The sequence below is a fragment of the Microtus oregoni genome, unplaced genomic scaffold, assembly GCF_018167655.1.
Source record: "Microtus oregoni isolate MIOR12 unplaced genomic scaffold, Mior012 000007F_ref0000211, whole genome shotgun sequence".
Taxonomy (NCBI): domain Eukaryota; kingdom Metazoa; phylum Chordata; class Mammalia; order Rodentia; family Cricetidae; genus Microtus; species Microtus oregoni.
In genome coordinates, this window is record NW_024543066.1 from 40,156,199 (window position 1) to 40,179,661 (window position 23,463).

General features: G+C 41.3%; 1 protein-coding gene across 2 annotated transcripts in view; it reads left to right on the plus strand.

Moving 5' to 3' along the window:
• The window catches only part of LOC121450734 (24-hydroxycholesterol 7-alpha-hydroxylase), a 91,165-nt gene extending 67,915 nt beyond the window's left edge, over positions 1–23,250 (plus strand). For both annotated transcript variants that reach the window (XM_041655999.1, XM_041655998.1), the window contains 4 exons: positions 2,498–2,593; positions 3,457–3,545; positions 19,042–19,129; positions 21,903–23,250. In XM_041655999.1, coding sequence (XP_041511933.1) covers positions 2,498–2,593; positions 3,457–3,545; positions 19,042–19,129; positions 21,903–21,974 — 345 coding nt within the window. In that variant the 3' untranslated portion in view covers positions 21,975–23,250. The remainder of the gene's footprint in view (positions 1–2,497; positions 2,594–3,456; positions 3,546–19,041; positions 19,130–21,902) is intronic.
• Positions 23,251–23,463: the final 213 nt, after the last annotated feature.

The following is a 23,463-nucleotide window of genomic DNA, read 5'->3' on the forward strand; positions in this document are numbered from 1 at the left end:
CAAGCTGTATTCCCAGCCAATAGATAGTAATGTTTGTAGATTTCGGTGATTTCTTTGATGTAGGCATTGTTTTTATTTCTGTCCTTTTGTTTTCTTATAACCACAGTGGCTGTGGTTTGCAGCACTCTGTTGACGATGGAAAGTGTCCAGCAGGGCTTTGTCCTGGTCTCAAGGGGAGAGCCTTTCATTTTCACCATTGAGTACCATGCTGGGTATAGAATTTTTATAGATGCTTTTTGTCAAGTTCAAGTCATTTTATTTCTCTTTTGCTGAGAATTTTGTTAATCATAAATTTCTTTCTCGCTTTTCTATATTAATTGACAGAACCATATGCTTTCCCATGTTTGTCCTACTGATATTGGTTACATTTATTAATAATCAAATATTAAATCAGCCCTTCACTTCCCTGATAAATCACTTGATTATAGTGTGTGTGGTATGTGCTGAGTGTGTGTTTTATCTGTGCTGCACATATGCCTCTGGAGGATAGAGGTTCACAGAGATTGACAAAGGGCGCCTCCTCAACTTCTCTATACTGATTCTTTTTACATATTAATGCTTTTGTTTCGTTATTTTTGAAAGTTTGAGCATTTCTATTTAAAAAATTACCACAAGTGAAAACAATGACTACTTAATTAATTATACTAATTATTAATAATAATAAAGAGTGGGGAATCAGTCGTTTTTATATTCATCATTCTCTATACACACATGTATATACACATATATGTATATATACACACACACACATATATATACACACATGTGTGTATATACACATAGACACATACATATGTATACACACATATGTGTGTGTTTGTGTGTCTATGTGCACCCCTTGCCTGCCTAGTTTTGTGCCCAATACCCAAGCTGGGTGGCTCACAGTTGCCTGCAATGCCAGGCCTAGAAGATCTGACACCCTCTTGAAGCCTCTGTAGCATGCATATACATATACATATACACTCACATACACATAATTTTAAAAAATCAGGTTTGGGAAGATGAAGGCGTAAGTCATAAACAATGCCACACCAGTTTGGAATTATGATTAATAGGGTGGTATTTATTTAAAGGGGAAAAAACTTACAGATCACCGTCAGCCCTCTGCGCAACCAGGAAGGGAGTCTAGTCGCCGGCGGAGCAGGAAGTGAAGAGAGAGGAGAGGGAAGTGGCCGCTTTTTTAAAGGGAGAGAGACCAAGCCCCAATGGGCTGGTATCTCAGCGGCGATAGGCTGGAGGACCTCCCGTAACAGGGAGATGGCTCAGTGGTTATATGTACTGCTTTTGTAAAAGTCCCAGGTTTGGCTCCCAGCACCCACATGGCAGCTCACAACTGGCTATAACTCCCACTCCAGGGGAATCCAGTGCCCTCTTCTAGACTCCCCATCTACATAGACAAACACGTAATCAAAATAAAATAAACCTTTAAGAAAATAAAATGCTGACATTTAACTAATATCTACCTCTGTATAGTCAAACATGTACAAGTGACTAGTAATCAGAATTAGAAACTAGTCATCTTCTAATTGGACCATAGAAATGATCTATCCCAGGAAAAGGGGAGATTGCTTGGTTTGTGAAAGGACTTGTCTTGCAAGAATGAAGTTCAGGTCTCCAACAAAAGCCAGGTGTGTCAGTGAGCACTCAATATTACAGTTCTGGGAAAAAGAGGCAGGCAGATCCCAGGGACTTGCTGGACAACAAGTGCAACTTGGAATGATTGGCTCCAGGTTCAGCCAGAGACCCTGAATCTAAAACATTAGGGCTGGTGAGATGTCTCAAGCCTGACACCTAAATTCAGTTCCCATAATCCAACAACCACAAGTTGTCCTCTGTCTGCTACACATATGCCATGGCACGTATGCATGTGCGCGCGTGCACACACACACACACACACACACACACGCACACACACACACACACACACAGAGATTGACGTAGCTAGGAAAGTTGGGTTTTTCTTACACTTACTATAAAATGGTGTGGGAAAATTGTCTGTATTCTGTCAATCATGTTATAAATAAACGCTGATTGGCCAGGCAGGAAATATAGGTGGGAAAACCAGACAGGAAGTAGAAATGATGTAATGAGAACAGGAGAATTCTGGGAAGGAGGAAGCTGATACCTCCCACTCCTGCCCAGACCACCAAAGCAGCAGGATGTGATCTGCCCCACTGAAAAAAGGTACTGAGCCACATGGCTAACATAGATCAGAAAAATAGGTTAATCAAGATGTGAGAGTTAGCCAGTGAGAGGCTAGAACTAATGGGCCAATCAGCTTATAATTTATGGAGACCTATGTGTGATTTTCTTTGTAGCCAAACAATTGTGGGGAACCTGACAGGACAGAAAACACAAACAAGCAAGCAGGTTCCCTTCATGTTACAATAAAATGTCTCTTTTTCACAGTATAGCTGTAGCTTTGTTTTTAATGTTCCAAACTCTCCTTAAAACTTATTTCAAAATAAGTTATTTGAAGCTGATTTTTCTATTTTAGAGCCATACAGTTCCTCCTGGTGATCTATTGATGGTGTCTCCGTTCTGGCTACACAGAAATCCAAAATATTTTCTTGAACCTGACTCATTCAAACCTGTAAGTGCTCTCTTTCAATATGTATAATCCTTTATAATTTCTGTTGTTTTTTTGCTAAGAATATAAATACATAAATTAACTGAGTATGTCTCAGTAAGTAGCCATATATTCTGGCAACCGTGTCCAAAGTTGGCTACGATGGACCAATAGCATTTTCAATGTAGATGTCACACCATTGACAGGTCAAGTGGAGTGTGGAACAAGCATCCTCAAAGATGGACTTTTATACAAAATTAGGAAAGAATATGAAAGCCAGTAGCCCTGGCTCTGCTGGAAGGAAGTCTTATTTTGTGTTTCTTGGGCAACTGCTTCTGTTACTGGTTTCCAAGGAGCCCACAAAATAAAAACACAGCAAATTAAAGTGGTGATCTGTTGCTTCATCTGCTTGGGGAATCACAGGCCTGAGCTGTTCCAAGAGTTCATCTAGTTCATGCCTTGCCCTTAGGAAAGTCTGGGAGCACTGGCACCCAGATGTATTTATTCCATGCCCCAGGCTTCCTCCAGGCAAGCAGTTTTGTCAGTGCCTTGCTGCTAAATTTATTATTATGATTAATTTTATGATAAAGCCTGAGACTGTGTTATAAATAGTCTTCCTCCGCTGAGGTCAATTCTGTAGGTGATTTACGTTGTCATTTACATCTTCTACTTAATAGGATTCTTGTTAAGTCCTTTTTGTTTATAAGTTCATGTTCCAAAACCACAATTGTGTCTGATATTAATAACAGGTTGGAAAAAATGACCCACAACACCGCAACTTCGTATGCAAGGATTAGCTGTACAGCATCATTTTTAGCCCAGAGAAGTAGAGTTAAGCTTATTTATATAAGGCTGGTTTAGGAAAAAAAAGTATTTTCTTCCCACAGGAACGCTGGAAAGAGGCAAATTTAGATAAGAATGCTTTCTTGGACGGCTTCATGGCTTTTGGAGGCGGGAAGTTCCAGTGTCCCGGAAGGTCAGTGCAACAGCTGGACAGCATGGATGCAGAAAGTGTACAGAAAGACAGTGGCTCTGGGGGAGTGTGACACCCAGTCCCTTTATAATCGAGCTATAGGGAAATCTAGGAGGGCACATTTGGTTTGTTTGGGCAGTGGCGGGGAGGGGTGTCCGTGGGAATGTCTGCGGTGACTTCTGACGAGAGACCTCAGGAGACGACACTACACTAGCTGGTGCCAGGGGATATTGGGGCCTCCACAGTTCATGGATGGGCAGTTTCAAGTACCACCTGCCCACGTGTGCATGTCATCAGAGGGTATGTGAAGCATGTATGCAAATGCATTTGCACACACGTGTCTGTGCAGATGAGAGTACACACTTAGACGTTCTTCCTCAGGTACTCCCCATCTTCAACTGGCCAAGTAGACTATGCTGGCAGGCCAGGTAGGCCCAAGAATCTGCCTGTGCCCACCTCTGCAGCCCTGGGATTAAAGGTGCATGTTTCTATGTCTGAGTTTTACTTGTTTTGTGTGTGTGTGCGTGTGTGCATGCATGCATGTGTGTGTGTGTGTGTGTGTGTGTGTGTGTGCACGCGCGCACATGTGTGTTTAGTGTAAGCTTTGGAAATAAACTTGGGTCCTTGTGCTGGCCTTGCAGTTATCTTCCAAACACATAACCACATTTTAAAGAGCAAAGGAGTACATTTGCTTGGCTACAGTGCTGTCATATACGTTTGCTAGGGTTCTGGACATTGCTGGCTTGTAGGTAGGCAGCAATTGATATGTGGTCCTTTATCTGGTTCCTTTGCTTGCAGAGCCTTCCCTCGGCACTCTTTATAGTCCAGTGCATCTGCAGTCAGTGCACTTGGCACCTGTTCTAGCACAAGTCTCTATCATTTAATGGACTGTTTATATATTACTTATCCAACCAGGAAAACATTGACCGTTTCCTTTTGCCCAGGATAGGCATTGGGGAAGGCAGACATGATCTGTCCCTCATGAGATTCACACTCTACATTAGGTAACTCCCATTTCTTCATTGAAGAAGACCAAATTGGAGAAATGTTGTCATTTATTTGTAATTCTCCCACTCAAGAAATCATTACAAGTTCTTTAAAATAGTAACAAACTTTAACAAACTTTAATTTCTTAATTTAAAAAGTCATTTATTGTCATCTCAATTGTAATTTCAGATCATATTCACAATCATTATCCTGTAAAGCATTAACTCTATTCCTCTTTCTGTGTATTTTTGAGTATCAGTATGATTTTTATAGTTACATCTCTTCCTAAATGATTTTAATTCAGTCTTAGCCTACCATGAAAATTCTGACCTCCCCTTTAGAACTGATTTCAGGGACCTAAATCTGAGCAGATTGGTACATGTTGTTTCCCTGTAGACAGTTGTTTATCCTGCACTAGGTAGTTGACATAAAATGACCCAATCAAAGCAAAAGGGGACTTTTATTTACATAATTAGAAAAAGATATTTACTTTACCCCTTGCACCCCAATCAAATATTGTCATCCTCAACAACAACAGAGACAAATCAGCCAGGGCTTAGAGCGGCCATCTTTATGACAGGTTGGAGCCTGTGGATGAGAGAGCAATGATATGGAAAGATCCTGGGTCTGTGTGATAGGTCCCGCCATGTCACGTACGGAAGCATCCTGAAGAACTTGTCTAGTTTCTGTTTTATTTGATGATCAATGTCCACATTTTAAAGACAGTTTTAGGTAGAGGTTCCATGCTTAGAGCTGGATACCTACTCACATACAAGAGCTAGACACTATCAATGCCTGCCAGGCAGTGCATGAAAAAAGTTTAAACAGTACAACAGCAACAAAACCCACCTCTTTCATTCTGACTCTCATGATTGCCACTTTAGCAAACCAGTTTGTTAAAGAGAAAAAGATTTATCTCACTTTTTAATTTACGTCTCTGTGTGTATCTCTGTGTGAGTATGTACACGTGTGTAGGTGCCCACAGGGGCCAGAAGAGGGCATCAGAACACATAGATCTGGTGTTACCAGCCATTACAACATGGTGATGTGTGTGCACATGTGTAGATGCCCACAGGGGCCAGAAGAGGGAATCAGAACACATAGATCTGGTGTTACCAGCCATTACGACATGGTGATGTGTGTGCACGTGTGTAGATGCCCACAGGGGCCAGAAGAGGGCATCAGAACACATAGATCTGGTGTTACCAGCCATTATGACATGGTGATGTGCGTGCTTGAACTTGTGTACTTTGCAAGAGCAGCCATTTCTCCAGTCCCAGAAAAGCAGTTCTTAACCCAATGAGAAGTCCATCGTTTTTGTCACTTAGTAAGTCATTATCCTAGCTGTAATTCTTCTGAAAACAGTAGATGCTTCTTTTTTAGGTCTCTTCATATAAATAGTTAATAGCAACTTAAGAGTTTCTTATACTTGTCTTTGGCTTTGAGCCTGTTACTGAAACCAAGTACTATAGTATTTACAGTGACACTTGTAGTAGGAGCCAGTGGTGAACAATTGCCTGGGAAGTATTGTTCCCTAGAGAAACTATCACCACTCTCCCTGGGAGCTCTTAAGGCTAAGAGACATCTATTTGAGTATAAAGGCAATGGGTACAATGAAGACCACGAAACTATAACTCAACCAGTAGTATCTTATTTGGACAAAAATCATATTGTCAGTATGTGTTGAATCCTTCCCATATGCAAGGCAGTGTCCTCTGTACCTCAGGGGATTTGAATATGAGGGAGAGCCATATTCTTAACTGTCCTGGGATGAACACTTGCTGTTGACAAGGACACTGGATTTCTAAATAGCTGCAAGGGATGGAGACTAGCAATGCTGCACAGCATACTATTCAAGACAGAGGGGTCGCTGCTTAGGGGAACTTGGTGACTTCATAGGAAAAGTGGCCTTTGAAGGGAACAAAGAACTGTTAGGTTGAGGAAATAGAATGACCAAAAGGGATATCAGCACAGAAGAGCGTGAACTTATGTTTTAGTGATGTTTGAGCCAGATTGGATCAGGATTGGTTGAGAAAGATTGACTGTGAACATTGGCTTGGTGTGCTGGCTGATCTTGATTGTCAACGTGACACATCTGGGGAGTTCTCAAAGAGGAATTGCCTCCATCAGATTGGCCAATGGATGCCTCTAGGCATTTTTGTGATTGCTGATGTATGTGGGAAGGCCCAATCCTCTGTGGTTAGTACTACCGCTAGGCAGGTGGCTCTGGCCTGTATAGAAAACATAACTGAGCCAACTGTGGGGAGCAAGCCAGTAAGAATTATTCCTCCGTATTCTCCGCTTCAGCTACTGCCTCCAGATTCCTGCCTGGACTTCCATCAGTGATGGACTGTAACGTGTAAGATGAAAAAAAAAAATGTTACCTCCCCATGTTGCTTCTGGAAACCAAAATTTGAATTCTCTGAACATTCGTGGCTGTCGCAGATGGTGCAAATAGCTGATTAGGAGCAGAGGGGGTTGGGGGAAAGATATTAAAGTTTTCCTTTGGAAATTCTGACTATGAAACATGGCAAAATATCCCTCATATAATCAGACTCTACAAGGTGAACACAAACGTTGGCTATGACTTACCTGTTTTTAAAAATCTTTTTTTTTTGTCTTTTTGTTTGTTTGTTTTTATTGATCTATATATTTTTCTCTGCTTCCTTTTCTTTCTGCTCCCTCCCCTTCTACCCTCTCCCATGATCCCCATGCTAGCAGTTTACTCAGGCGATCTTGTCTCTTTTTCTACTACCCATCTAGATTAGATCCATGTACGTCTCTCCTAGGGTCTTCTTTGTTGTCTAGGTTCTCTGGGGTTGTGCAAGTCTAGTTTTCTTCTAAGTTTCTTTTTCAAAATATCACTTTTTTCTGACACTTATTTTAGACAGGTCACTCGTGAAGCATTTTGTTTTTAAAGAGAGATAAAATAAAAATTGTTTAGTCAAGCAAATGACTTCATTTGGGTGATGTACACCAAGAGAACTTTCCACTGGGAATTTAATCCTATAAATCCTTAGTATAAACACCGGCAAATGGCAGCCATTCCTAGTGGGTATGTCAGAGGCCAACTTATTTTCTCATGCACAAAACACTCAGTGAGTCAAAGAAAGTCTCCTGCAATGTAGCTAACAATTAAATTCCATCATAAACAGAGACTCTTATGGCCATACAGCTGTTGTTCCTTAGACTTCCTGCCATTGGGGTTTCAAGAGAGTCCCTCTCTTGGGTAAACACAGAAAGTTTTGCTGATGTAGCTAAGTAAGTACTTGGTATAGCCATCAACAACTAACAGACACAATGGCAGACCTGTAGCGCCTCTTAGAAATAGTGGGGTTTGCAAAGGAACCTGTTTCTAGGCACTTCCCTGGATTTGGACTTTCTTTGGACCACAAGCTCCTATTATTAAATATAAAAGCTTGGCCTTAGCTTAGGCTTATTCCTGACTAGCTATTAAAACTTTAATTAACCCATTTATATTAATCTATGTTCTACTATGGTGCTTGTTACCTTTTCTCCATAATTTATGTCTGATGTCCTTTGCATCTTGCTGGTAATCTCTGCCTGTCACATTCTTCTGCCTAGTTCCTCTTTCTCCCCCAAATTCCCACCTATCCTCTCCTGCTTAGCCATGAACTAATCAAATCTTTATTTAAACCAATCAGAAGGTACCTTAGGCAGGTGAGGTATAACAGAGACACATCTTATAGCATACAAAAAGATTATCCAATAACATTGTCCCCCTTTTGTCTAAATAAAAAGGAAAGGTTTTTAACTCTAACATAGTAATACTATACACAAAAAGAATTACCAGAAAAGAATTGCATTCACAATATCTAGCCCATTTGTATCTGGAAAATTCAAAGAAAGCACTCTAATATCTATCCTATCTTAGTGAATCCAAAATTCTATACCGAGACCACTTTTTATTATAACTAGTATTACCTTCCTAAAATATCATTTTATACCTTAAAATATTATCTTATATAAACAAATTAAGTCTTTATGTCTTTCAACCTTTATAAAGTTTACATCTCTTTTATGAGTTTATTTTTTGAATTTGGTAACAAAGAAAATAGTGAAAGGATAACTAACTCATCTTAAAACCCATCAGATATCTGAAAAGGATACAGTATTACCTGAGTACACAGGGAGTGAAGAACAAGAAAATTCCCAAACTATAGAAATGACAGAGGCATCTGATTGCCTAGATAGTCATCCAAGGTTCCTCTGAAATGTTGAAATGCATCTTTGGCCTACAGGTCTATAATATCTGAGAGATTTTTCTGTAAAACAGGAACTTTGAAGGGCTGGATTACTTGGTCTTGGCAAAGTTTGGCAGTTGACTTTTTTTGTGTCCTGCTTGTCCAGTTTAGACAGTTTACTGTCATCAGTTGAGGCAAAGGCAGTTTCTTGCCCAGTGGCTAGCTTTGTCATATTTAGAGCAAATTCCACATGGAAATTCGATGCTCATCATCTTTTCAGAATTAGATTGTTTCTGCCAAAAGCAAATATATGTCACTGTCATGAAAGCTTTGTTATTAAAACATTTTAAATGTCATAATGTGTAGATCTCTGAAGTGTTTGAAGACCACCTATCTATCTAAAATATATCTCTCTTTAACTTTGAAAAAAAATACCTAACATGATGACAAGTTTAATTGTCATAAATGATTACTAACCTGCATTTCTTAATTATCCTAAGCAATTTGTAATAATAGCATTTAAAGACTAGAACGTTTACAATTGTATAAGAGCTGCTTCCTAGGTACAATACCTTATCAAGAGTAGAAACATAAACAGCATATTATAACAAAAATAACCTTAAATTGTATCAATATAAAAAATCCACACCAATATAAATATTTGAGACTAGTAGTTGCTTTTTAATTTAAAAGTAGATTTAATAATCTATCCTTTAACACAACATAACATAGCACAAATATGGTATATGCAGTATGTGCAACTCACTTAAAGATGATTCTCTGCTCTATGTTTGAGCAGTTAAATGACATCTGTCAACATTATAAATCCCTTTGGACTGCATAACTAAACTGTAATATAAATCTCCATGCTATATGAAAGGATGGCATATAATAATAAGTCATGAGGACTCTGTAGCCAACAAGCTTTATCATATCTCATTCCGGTTCATCCAGGTTCAGAGTTGTTCCCAATGTCAACGGATCAGCTTATACAGCAGCTAAGGTTTTCAGGTCTCCCCCGTCAATTCTGATCTTTATTAATTTGATGGAATTCATAGTTTTGTTTCCACGGGAAACAAAGGCATAACCACTCCCCCAACACAATACATTTCCTGAATTACATTCTGAAGTTAAGACATCCTTAAAACATATAGGTTGGTTTAATTTAGTAGTTTTTCCACTATCCAGTGTCTTTCAGCAGCTGTTGTTTTTTTGCTTATTAGCATTTAAAAATTAAGTATTAATTAAGCATTATGTAGGGTCCGAATTCCCTGTGTTATATTTCCCATCCTTACATGGTTTATTCTTTTTATATTACTTTACTCTCTCTTCATTTGGGCAGTGTACACCAAGACTATTATTTTTAAACTGTTTATTCTTTGACTGTCTATTTCTATTTTCTTTTCTTTCTTCCATGCCTAAGTACATTTTCAAACATAATATACCTGTTCAGAGGTCTTCTCAGTCTGGACCTAGCTTTTTTCACAGCCTTATGATCGAATGAGCCAAGCTTTAAAGGGCCAGGCTGCCTGTTGTGACTGACATAGCAGGAAGGACTGGGCTGCACATGAGCATTTACAGGCTTCCCAGAGAAACTCAGAGAAAAATTTAAAATGTTGCAAAACCCTTATGTGTATCTGCAGGCTACTTCAAAGACTGTTTAGCACATGGCACTGGTGGCTGGCTCTGTCCTGCTCGGGTCCATGAGAGCTGAGCCTCATGCCTGTGGGCACTGGCTGGGAACCATGGCCCCCTACTCCAGTTCTGGCAAGTTGCTGACCTGAACTCTGGAAGGCATTTCTACTTACTCTCATATGGAATAGCATGCCAGCTGCTCACAGACCCTATGCTTGGATATACAGGCCTTCGCACTGGACACCAATGTAATCTGGTCTTTCTTTGGACTGCCAACTCCCAAATAATGACACAGAGAATTGTTACTGAGTATGAAAGTTTGGCCTCAGTTTAGGATTACTCCCAAGTAGCTCTTAAAACTTGAATTAAATTAATATAAATAGATTATATTAATCTATTTTCTGTCATGTGTCTTGGTACCTTTCCTAAGTATGATATGTTCAAATTCCTCTGCATTTCATTGGCAAATCTCTGTCTCTTTGATTCTTCCCAGAGTTCCTATCTCTGCCTGGAAGTCCTGCCTATCCTCTCCTGCTTAGCTATTGGCCATTCATATCTGTATTGAACCAATCAGAAGGCATCTTAGGCAGGCAAGAAAGGACAGAGCCACGTCTTCACATCATGTGATCAAATACCCTGTAGCACTTCTTTATAGCATCATAGGAAGGGAAGGAAGAAAAATATCATGTAACCATACTCTATGAGTTGAACACAAATGTTGACTGTGTCTGATCTATTTTTAAAAACCTTACTAATTAAAAACCCCACTTAATTCTATTGCTAATGATGTCCAAACCTCCAGATATAAACAAGCAAGAGGAAGTAGTGTGAGTTATCAGACTTCTTAATAATAATAGAATACAAAATGAAGAGCCCTGTGATAATTGACAGGCTCATATTGAACTATGAGATTCTAGTGGTAGAGAAATATGGGATTATGTGTGAAGAATTTTCCTTGCTGGGACTCTCTGAGAGCTGGCTATCTTACCAGAATGGGACATGCTTTCTCTATCTGCCCCCCTGTAATGCCCATCAAAAGCAAGCTGGCTTTATTTGGTTCCCACCCTTATAAGAGAATATCTGCTTGGCTATAGCAAATGCTGTGGGTTAAATTCCAGGGTAAAATAACAACTCTGGAACTGGGGAGTTGGCTTGGCAGTTAAGAGTGCCTATTGCTTTTGCAGAGAATATAGATTCAGTTCAAAGCCCCACCTCAGGTGGTTCAAGCTGCCTATAATCTTAGTTTTCTGAGATATGGGTTATATAAACTGTAACACATATAAACTCATAAAAACATCCACACATAAATAAATGAAATTTTTAAAGACCCTTGTCCTTAGCAAGGTTAACAGTGATCTATACCAAGAAATGAATAAATGCTTCAATAAGGTGGTGTGATAAGAGTGAGGCTTCAATATTTGAAATATGAAAAAGAAATTTATCTTTTAAGAATAAAAATTGGTCTCTCTCTCTCTCTTTCTCTCTGTGTGTGTGTGTGTGTGTGTTTTGCATGCAGGTGGAGTGGTGTTCATGTATCCCAAGGCAATGCTAAGCTACAAAGTCATTAATGTGTCTTGCATTACTAATAGAAACCACACAACTATCGAAAAATACCTTAAAAGTGTGGACTCAGCTAATATAGATTAATGGTAGTCAGTCAACCAATTAAATGGTTCCTGAGCAATCAACATTAATGTGATTACTCACTGATTCAGTGACGACTTGTCGGATGTATGCTACATCTCATAGCATACATTCTGACATTACCTGAAATGTTCAGAATGATTTGAAAACAAATCGGATGAACCCCCTTCCTCCACAAAGTTTGTGTTCTAACTCAGGTCATGTTAAAAACTGCAGATTCTAAGATATCAAATGTTCTCAAAAAGCTTACTGTGTTTGGGGAGATTAGGTGTGGCAGGATAGAAAGCTAGCCCTGGTCTAGAAACCCTGGAAACATGGCTCAGCAGATAAAGGCACTTGCTGTGCCAACCTGGTGGTCTGAGCTCAATCCCAAGGATCCACACAAAGATAGAAGGGCAGGACTGGCTACTGAAGATTGTCCTCTGATCTTTGTATGCCTGCGCCCTCCTGTATGCATTTATGTACACACAAACATTTAATTAAAACACTAGCCCTACTTAAAGGAAGATGGCACATGGTAAGTAATAGGGGACTTATATATAGAATAACTTCTATAGCATTGTGGAGGCACAGGAGCTCAAAAAGGCTTTTAGACTACATGGGAATAATCAATATAAACACATTCAAGAAAATCTGTCTTCCTGGGGTTTGGTCCTGTTAATCTGCAAGGAAAAAAACTCCCATAGGAATGCAACGTACATATTTGTTAGTATTAAATCTACTACAGTTTGGGATTTGTGAGCTTTCAGCACATTCATTCCTATGTCTTTATCAGGCAGATAAAATAATTCTTACGGTTATAATATTAGTAAATTATTTTTGTATAATCTTGCATTTGAGAAGTGTCATGAATAGTTTTTATTTTTACACTTTAATGCATAGAAACAGCACATTGCTTTTGAAGAGTGAGCAAATTCTAAACCCCGTGGACTTAATGGTCCTTGAATGAAATAATGTGTTATTCTGAGGAATGTGTTTGGTAAATAGTTGTGTCCCTTAAATTCCATTAGTTAAATATAATTAAATGCAAGCATTTGTTTATATAACAATTTCAGCATTTCTCTAACATTTAGAAATGCATTCTAATATTTTTTCACAGCATGGACATGTCTGCTAGGGTCTATAAAAAGGGATTAGGATAAGAAGGTGAACCCAAAGAAAAACATATAGGCATCCTCCTGAATATTAACCTTCATCAGGGGATGAAAGGAGACAGAGACAGAGACCCACATTGGAGCACCGGACAGAAATCTCAAGGTCCAAATCAGGAGCAGAAGGAGAGGGAGCACGAGCAAGGAACTCAGGACCGCGAGGGGTGCACCCACACACGGAGACAATGGGGATGTTCTATCGGGAATTCACCAAGACCAGCTGGCCTGGGTCTGAAAAAGCCTGGGATAAAACCGGACTTGCTGAACATAGCGGACAATGAGGACTACTGAGAACTCAAGAACAGTGGCAATGGGTTTTTGATCCTACTGCATGTACTGGCTTTGTGGGATCCTAGGAAGTAGGGATGCTCACCTGCTAGACCTGGATGGAGGTGGGTGGTCCTTGGACTTCCCACAGGTCAGGGAACCAACCCTGATTGCTCTTCGGGCTGATTAGGGAGGGGGACTTGATTAGAGGAGGGGGAGGGAAATGGGAGGCGGTGGCGGGGAGGAGGCAGAAATCTTTAATAAATAAATAAATAAATAAAAAATAAAAGGTGAGAAGTACAAAAAAAATAAGTTGATGTTAGCTGTCAAAAAAAAGGGGGGGGATTAGGGATGAGATCAGATGATGGCTATCATTAGGTCCAAGACTCTTAGCCAAGCTTCCAGAACCCCTTATTAATTTTTACTCACATTTATCTTTTCCCAGTGCCCTGGTAACGATCTGTGACTCATTTAGAGGAGCTCACAGGGCACTAAAAGAATGGCAGTCCTTATTCTTCTAGCCACTTAGTTCTGGTACTTCATTATCAAGCTAAGATTTAAGCCTGTTAAGAACTGAACAACAGCCTGGGTAATATCTAGCACCTTGGTGAGGAGGCTTCCAAAACAGAACATGGTCTTTTCTGAGAAAATTTTCAGAAAAGGAGTCTTTGTTTTTCCCTTTTCATATGTTGAATAGAACCTCAAGCCCTTTGTGGTGCACTGGATCCTGGGATAGGGTATTTTTCTGTGGCAAGAAAAGGAGACATTTCCAGAGGGGTTTGCCCTCTTCTCCTAACCCCTTCTTGTGGATGTCTCTCATATCACCCAGCTGAGCCACTGATGGCTCTTTTGGCATTTCCATCTCTCACCTGTTCAGAAAGAGGATTTCAGAGACGGGCATGGTGGTGCATGGCTATAATCCTTGCACTTGGGAGATGGCAGGAAGAGGATCAGGAGTTCAAGGCCTGACTGAGCCACGTGAGACCCTGTCTCAAAATACAAGCAGAGAGTTTCCTTCCTCAGAAAGTGGGGCTGGAACTAAAGTGTACTAGGCCCCAGTGTCAGCTGTCGGCTACTGTCCTGCCATACTTCTCTCTGCCTCCTTTTCTCGTAGTCTTAATTTTCACATGAAGAGCCATGTTGTTCTGTGGCTTTACTGATGTGGGTCACTGTACCTTCAGTGAATTAGTGTGTTCAAGCCCAGATTTCTCTTTTCCTTCCTACAGTTGTTAGTTTAGGTGATGGCAAGTGTTTGAATCAAGAAAGTTAGCTGTGAGGATACTTACTGAGACTTCTAGAGTAGTCATTTCCTGCCAGATAAATAGAGAGGCACATAGACAGAGAAGCTGATGGTATCTGTCGTTTTCTGTTGTGGTTGTTCGTTTTAATATTTTATTTAACAGTCGTACTTACATATAATGTTGGATCATATCCACCCTCATTCCCTCCAATTTCTCTTCTACCATTCCACCACTTCTCCTTTCCAACTTTGTATCTTCCTTCCCCTCCTCCTCCTTCCATCTACCCTCCTCTCTCTCTCTCTCTCTCTCTCTCTCTCTCTCTCTCTCTCTCTCTCTTCTCTCATTAAAAAAATACCCACTGAGTCCACCTAGGGCTGCCTGTATGTGCATTGCTATTGGTCCATTTCCTGGATCACATCCCTGAAGAAAATTGACTCTACTCTCTCTCCCTTTCCCAGCAGCCATCAGTTACCAATATTTCCTCACAGAGGGCTGGGACTTCATGGGTCCCTCTAGAACCCTTGCTGGGATTTTGTGCAGATCTTGACATTCAGCTCCAGCCACTGTGAGTCTGTATATGCAGTTGTGCTGCATGTATAATCCTCTGGTGAATCCATCTGGCCCTTGACTTTTGGTTGGTCAGGAGATTAACTGCTGCTATCTCATTGGTTGTTAGTGTCTAAGTTACTTATTTCATTGTGATTAACTTTGGTAGGTCATATACATTTAGAAATTGGTTTCTTTTAGCTTCTCCATAGTGACATATGACTTTTTTTCTTTCAAAATTGGAGAGCAGTATTATAAATATATCTTTTCCCCTTTTACAAAATGTCATGAACTTACTTTTACATTTAAAATGAGTTTTGTCAGCTTTAGAACAGTCATGATTATAGATAAGTAGAAAAAAGAAAAATTTCGGTACAGTACATTCACCATCTCTCAGTACCCACCAAAGTTTTGGTGTATTACTTTTATGCTTTTAATTGTGTATATTGTAGGTACTTGATGTTATTTTGTGAACAAAGTTTGTCCTTAAGAATTTCTGAATCTCCTCAATGTCTGTTGTAATGACTCGCTTTTCATTTCAGATTTTATAAAATTTGGTCTTTCCTCTTTAATTTGGCTAAAGGTTTATTGATCTTTTTAAAGACTCAACTTCTCATAAAATTGATTATTTGTATTTTCCCTGTCTTTTTTTATTACTTTCATCATCTCTGATTTTGAATATCTTTTCCCATCTATTCTTTTTAGGTGTTGTTTGTTTTTCTTTACCCAACTCCTTTGGATGCATCACTGAGGAATCTTAACCCTTTTCAAACTTGTTCAAAACATGGAGAGAGAATTTCCTAATTTATTTGATGAGGTCAGCACTACCACTTTCAACTCCGCACAGAAACACTACAAAGCAAACAACAGATAGCTCAACATTTCCTATGAACAATTGATGCAGAAACCCAGAAGTAGTGGCTCAGGGGTTAAGAGGACTTGTTACTCCTGAAGGACCCAGATTCGGTGCCAGCACTCATCTGGTAGCTAACAACTCTAGTTCCAGAGGATCCTATGACTTCTTCTGGCCTCGGCTGCCACTGCGCACATGGGATGCAGGCATAAATTCAAACAAAACAGAAACTTTCATACTTAAAAAATAAAAATTAAATGATTATTTTTTTTTAATCACATTCTTAAAAATAAAACTCAGCAAAATGCCAAAACTGAATCCAACAGCATTCTTTGGGGTGGGCTGGACATGGTGGTGCATGGCTTTAACTCTGGCATTTGGGAGGCAGAGACAGACAGACCTCTGTGATTTGGAGGCCAGATTGAGAACTTGTCTCAAAAAAGAAGAAGAAGGAAGAAGAAAAGGAGGAGGAGGAGGAGGAGGAGGAGGAGGAGGAGGAGGAGGAGGAGGAAGAGAGAGAGATTAGGGTCAGCAAGATGGCTCAGAGAGCAAAGGCACATCCTTGTGTACCAAACTGCGGTCCTCCGAAAGAGCAACAAACCCTCTTACCTCTGCACCATTTGTCACCCCACCTCCCTCCGACACCATCCTTATCTTCATATCTTCTTCCCTTTGGTTTTTCTCACTCAGCACAAAGTGTTTACCTTTCATCTTCCTGTTTATACTTACTGTTATCCTCGGTCAAAAGTCTGGTGCCTCAGCCAACCCGTTTCGTGTATTCTTTGCCACGTGGACATTGGGCACTCAAGTTTAAAGGAATGATAAATTTACACCTCCCAGCATGCATTCCTCGCTTCTCTTCACTAAGTTCCTCTAGATGATCAATTTCCATGTTGTGGGCTCCACACCGCCAGTGGAAGTACTATCTAGAAATCTACACAAAACACAGATCTTTTGTCTTGTCCCAGACCTCTGGAGTCAGAAATCCAGAGGGTAAGGTGTGGAGAGTTCTGCCTTCCCAGTTCTCCCAGTAAATTCTGGCAGATGCTAAACTTGGAGAACCATTGACTCACGGTTATTTTGCCTCCTGCCACAGACTTGATTTGTATTTTCCTCCAAGATTCTTTAAGATGAGGCTGAGGAGACACCTCTCCTTGACTAGCTATGCTTCAATGCATGTTGCCTCTGTAACTATGCCTGCCTGCTGCCATCTCCAAATTCCAGGGCAAGAGCATTCTATTTTCATGAGCTGCAGCTGGTAGCAACCAGGAATACACGGCAGAGCTCCTGCTCCTGGCAACAGGGACAGTTTTCCAGCCCTAGCTGGCATCGCTTGCAGTGACTTCTAGGAGGGAAGAAGAGAGAGAGGTTTTCCTTTCGAAAAGTCAGAGAGAATCCAGACGTGGTGGCACACTCCTGAAATCCAAGTACTCAGGGGCCTGAGGAGGGTCAAGGACAGCCTGGGATTGCATATGGGGTTCCAAGATCTCTTGGCCTTAAAACCAACAGTGACAGAAACAACAGCAACAATAAAAGTTTACTCAAAATCAGAGCATCTAAACTGGAAATAGCTCCACCCGGTCCTAGCACTCCGTAAGCATTCTGTTTCTTTGATATACATTGCTCTCTTCCAAGAAATCCAGGATTGGCGCTGTTTTTTACCCACCTTCACCCCAACTGTGGCACCCCGCCTGTGTTCTCTCCCGTGGATCCAGGTCCACAAGTGATAGTTTATTGTCATCTAACCTGACTCCCCACCACTCTCTTATTTCATCCGTCTTTAGTGTGCACTGATGAATTCTCCTGGAATATCTGTGAACGCCACTCTGGTTAGGAACCTGAACCACAGCTGCAAATCACACCCTTATCCTGTCAGGACTTGTGGCCCTCTAATCTGACCTCAGCTGCACCTTTGTAAGCCCCTGGTTACCCTTCCCCGGGGCTTGCCCAGCTGTCTCCAGGCCCCCAAGATCCCTCTCTTGGTGCCCTGGCTCTGAAACACTATTAGTCACCATGCCTGCTTATGTCCTTCCTGAAGGTCAATCTCAAGGTTTGCCTGCAGGAATATCCAGGTCCCTGCTCCCTCCAGACCCCGGATCCCTGCAGCATCTTTGTGCCCACTTTTGCCATATCCCCTTGGCCTGGTTGTTGCCATTACCTCTTGCCCTAGTCTTGGCAGTGCTGGGTTTGCTAGGAACTCATTTTCCACAAAGCCCCTGCAGCTGTTTCCAGACAAGTATTTTTACAAATGGGGAAACCCCACAAGTGCTAAGTATTTGAGGAATTTTCACCATGTTTGTATTTTAGTGAGTTGTCTTCCTAGATGTGCACTCCTGTCCTTCTAAATGTGAAAGCCGAATCTGTTATAAATAACACACCTCATTATTTTCACTCTTTTGACATGGAAGTGTTGGGGAAACATTCTTAGCATGAACATATCTCAGCTGGCTTCTGAAGGACTCTGATAAAAAAAAAAATACACAGTGTCACCGATGGCCAGAGTCTAGTGTTAGCCACGGAAGAAAACTCAACATAGTAGTAAATGCCTAAAACTTTTATTTTGCCATTGCCAAAAAGTTTACCTTCATTGGGTACTAGAGAAAATCCTACTAGAATGTCCAAATATTTAAATTTGGGTAAAATCATATCTTTTCCTTTAGCTAAAATACAGTGTAAAATTTTGGTTTCTTTTTGTTTATACATATGTGCATGTGCCTGGTTATCTTCTGGCCTCTGAGGATACACGCATACTCTGTGCACATGCACACACAGACATAAGCTATGTACTCAAAGATAAAATACATCTTTAAAGAGCAGATTTTTATTAATTGTGTTTGCCTAATAACTAAGCATTTTATGCATCATCTAAAGCAACTGAGCCATCCATCCCAACCACTCAGTGGAATATGTGTTATTAAGAAGAGGTAGGTATTCATGCATCTTTTAAATTGTCTTATGTTTTTCCTTCAGGTGGTTTGCTCTGCTAGAGATCCAAATATGTATTATTTTAGTGCTTTATAAATATGACTGCAGCCTTCTGGACCCATTACCAAAGCAGGTAAGTGCTTTTAGAATTACTAGCATTATTATGACTTGTAATATTACAGTTTGATAGAAATGTGTGGCTTTCAGTACTGGCCATGTGTTGAGGGAATCCCTTATATTTGACCTTGGCTCCATATAAAGGTCTTCAGTAGATCTACACATGAACTCTTTGTTTTAAATGTTGTAGTAGCCCTTGGTCCATTCAGAAGGGGACCAGATGCAGACCCCCCTCCCCCCCATAAAGATAGTAAGCACAAAGCTCTGCTGTGCTGTCCAGGAGAGGTGCAGGGCCAGTTCGCCCGAGTGCTGCAGTTGGTGAAGACCAGGACCAGTTCTCCCACTCCCATGACTTCAATGCTAGTTCTCCCACCTGCCACAGGTGGCAAGGGGTGGAGATAGGAGAGGGCATCTCTCCATCACCCACTCCACCATATGGCCAGTGAGGAGTGGGGCCAGGTACAGCTTTGTGGGGCAAAACCACCTATGCCCCTGAAAAGAGAATCAGCTCTATTGTGCTGCACAGATGAGGTGCGGGGCCACTCTGTCACTCTTATGACCCCGCGACCATATATTTCCTTTTAAAAATATAAATATAATTTTATTTCTCTCTCATTAAGAATCAAATGACAAGGAAATGCAGCAAACCTTTATTTAAGCCATATGCCACACCAGTCCTGGCATCCATCCATGAAACCACTCCAATGTTAGGCACATATTTTACTGGTTCAGGTGGTTTTGTTCCATTGTAGCATTTTTAGGGTGCAAATCCCTAGTGTGGGTCCCCTTCTCTCCCAAAGCCAGTTGGCCTCCTGGCCAAGGAGGCCAAGGGGACAAAGCGGGTAGAAGTGACAAGCAGGACCTTGTCCAACCTGTGAGTATGACAGAGGAAGCCCTCCAGGAGATAACGTCAGTGAATTATCTCAGCTTTATTCCAGAGTACAGGGGGATATATAGGATTGGGGACAGTAGTTGAGGAATTACCTAATTTACATTAAACAGCACGTTCCTATCATAAAGCTCCTAGAACAAGTCTTAGTTATCATCTGTGCACAATTTTCTAATTACAATAAGGGCAGCAGGGAGAAAGCTTCTTCAGGGAACTGTATCCAGGGTCACACTAGAGATAATTCAGGCACCAGGCCTAGAGACATTCTCCAGATAAGGTCATCTAGAGAGCAAGGTGCCCTTCGCCAGAGGGAGGGAGTTGCCGTGTTGCCAAGCTTGGAGAGAGCTCACAGGCCATAGTAGACTGCAAGCTCTGGCCAGGGACTAGCAGGACATCCAGCACCTTAGAAAACAGAATTCTGTGCATCTCTCATTAGAGAAGCACCTATGTCTTCATGTGTAACTATGGGTTCAACTTCACTGGGCTCATGAACTATGCAATCCATTCTATCAATAGATTGGTAGTTAAGGAATCCATTCTGTGTCCTTGAAAATAAAAAGGCTGATTGCCTAAATTGTATCCCCCTCCTTTCTCAGTCTTCATTGACCCCTCCCCGACAGAGCTTTTTATATCTCTCAACCTTAGAATTCTTTCTTTAGCAGTAGACTGATACTCCTTACCTTACCCTACAAACTCAGATGTTACGCTTCCATAGCAAAACAAATCCACACGTGACAGTCATACTAACAGTGTGGCTGTGGTCTGCCCACCAGCTCCAAGTCATTTCCAAGTACCTATGCAGGTGCCAAGTATAGCCGGGTATGAGGTCCAAGCTCCAGAGCCAAGAAAAGGGGCGCTATAGAAGGCTGGGAGGCTGAAAAAAAATAGAAGAAATCATGTAGAGACAAGACATAATTACTGGCACACAGGATGACATGCAAAGGCCACACGCAGGGACACATGCACACTAGCCTACTCCCACGTAGAGCTCAGGTAGGAAGGCATATTAGCTGCTTTTCTGTCTCTGTGATAGAACACCATGATCAAGGCAACTCATAAAAGGGGGTGTTTGTTTGGGCTTATAGTTCTGAAGGGATAAGGGTCTATGATGGCTTGGAAAGACATGGCAGCAAGCAGCAGGCCGGGCGGCAGGAAAAGGGAGCTGAGAGTTACATCTTGAACCACAAACATGAAGCATAAAGGGTAACCTGGATTTGGCCAGGCTTTCTGAATGCAGAGCCCACCCCGTGTGATACACTTCTGTGTATATCAGAAGCACTGCTAACTGGGGAACAAGTGTTCCAATACTGAGGCTGTGGGGGACTTTTCTTAGTCAAACCACCACAGAAGAGGAAGGCAAAGGCATTCCCTTCCAACCTCAAGGTCATGTTTCTGTAGAGTCACACAAAGTGGCATTCTCTCATCAGTGGTCATCTGTCTTTGCGTCTCTGTTTTCCTTTGGGGCTCCCCAGGCATCTACTGTCAGCCATCATTAGCTGACCCTGTCCCCTTGGTATCGGGTGTCAGCCGTGTTTCAGCTGACTCATGCCCATACCTGTATCCGTGCCACGTTGTCTGACTTTCCTACACAAGGTGTCATAGCTTTTGAGCCAGGGATGTAGAAAGCACCTTCAGCCTGACAGGGAGAAGGGTGGGCAGCAGGCAGACCCAGGTGAATGTATGTGGAGCTGAGAGATTATTAAAATAAGCTCACTTTCTCTTCCCTACACCTCCAACGGTAAAGTTGATGCTCAGTGTTTTGAAACTTGGCAGTACGAGCATTTCCCAGCCTTCCAGCCTCCGCTCCGTACCTTTTAGAAATCACAGCCGGGGAAGACAGAACTAAAGCTGCTGACTTCTGTCTTCATTTCTGTATCTCTTCTACATTTCTGCTTTTTAGAGTTGTCTGCATTTGGTGGGTGTCCCCCAGCCAGAAGGGAGATGCCGAATCGAATATAAACAAAGAACATGACGTCCGTTGGGGCTCAAGAGGGTCAGAACCTTCTGGAAGAGTGAAGCTACCCAGCTACTGCCCTCATAGCATCCTGACCCAAAGACATCCTAGTGACATACATGATTCAGATCTGAAGACCATGCATCTGATTTCACTGTCAAGAACACAAAGACCCCAATTCAAGGTTTAGAGAAAGGGTTTGAATGATTTTTTAAAAGTTGATAAAAAAGTTGAAATTTGGCTTCATATATAGCCATATCAAACTTCTGTAGCGGCGTAAATGAAGGCAGACAGAAATAATAATAATATATTCAGATTTAATTGGTGAAAGACTTATAGAAGCCGAGGTTCCAGTGGAGAACGGGAAAGCAGAAGAGGAGGGGGAGAGCACACCAGCAATATTTATTAGTAAAAAATATCCTCAGGCGACCCCGCCCTACAAGCAAGGTGATTGGCTGGGGCTACCGCTACAAACTTCAAGTATAAATGTCTTTTGAATGGAAATATTGGTACATTAAATTCACTGTGAAGATGACATACTTAATTCTATTTTACAAAAAAAGGAAAGAAGGAAGGAAAGAAAAGAAAACTCTAAAGTTTTGGACACTGAAAAATTAAATAATGACTTCCAGGCATTTTCTATTTTTAAAATATGATTCTTAACTAGAAGTTGGAAACCTTAGGCTTCTTAATGTCAAACACTGCAGCCGTGCCTCGCACTGAGAAGTGTGGAGGGAATGGTGGCTTTATGACACATTTGAGGACAGGTTCCTGCGCTGCCCTTGTCCTGCATAGACAGCACCATCTTCTCTGCAGGGGACAATCAGTGCGCATAGATTGTGGTGTCGATTTGTATTTTAATCAAGGGGAAGCACTCTTTTGACTCACAGAGTCTTTAATTATAGTTCAGCAGTGATGATGCACGGTCTTGCTGCTTCTTGTTATGCCATGCTCAGTTGCTATCCCTGGGAAGCATGCTCTTTTCTGAAGGGAAATGGAGGAACCCTGGATAAGGGAGGAGGGAGCTGAGAGGAAACCAGTTCGGATGGATGTATTGCATGAGAGATGAATAAATAAGAAGAAAAAGGATGCATAAATAAAAGGGAAAAGATCTCATATTGTGTCAGATACGTAATTGCACACGAGTCTGTTACTGAAGTCTTGGAACAACGGGATGTTTGCCATTAAGTTCTGGAGAGAAAACCCAGCATGTCCATGGGAGCATATGATTCTCCTAACAACAAACAGTGGTGTCATCATTTATACTCCAGATTCCAATAAAAATTCTCTTCATCTCCTCTGTTTCACTGTGGCTTCATAGTGCTTGCCAGTCTCCTGGCCGCTTCCCTTCTTTGCCCTGGCCCCAGCTCCTGAAGTTGGGAGCTTACCGACTTCATTTGCATCTCTAGAAGACAAGTGAGTGTTTTTGAGAATGTTCGCTCCTTACAGTGAGCCAATTGATGTTGAAGCTGAGCTGGCTGCTCAGGCCGTCTCTTAGCAGGCTTGG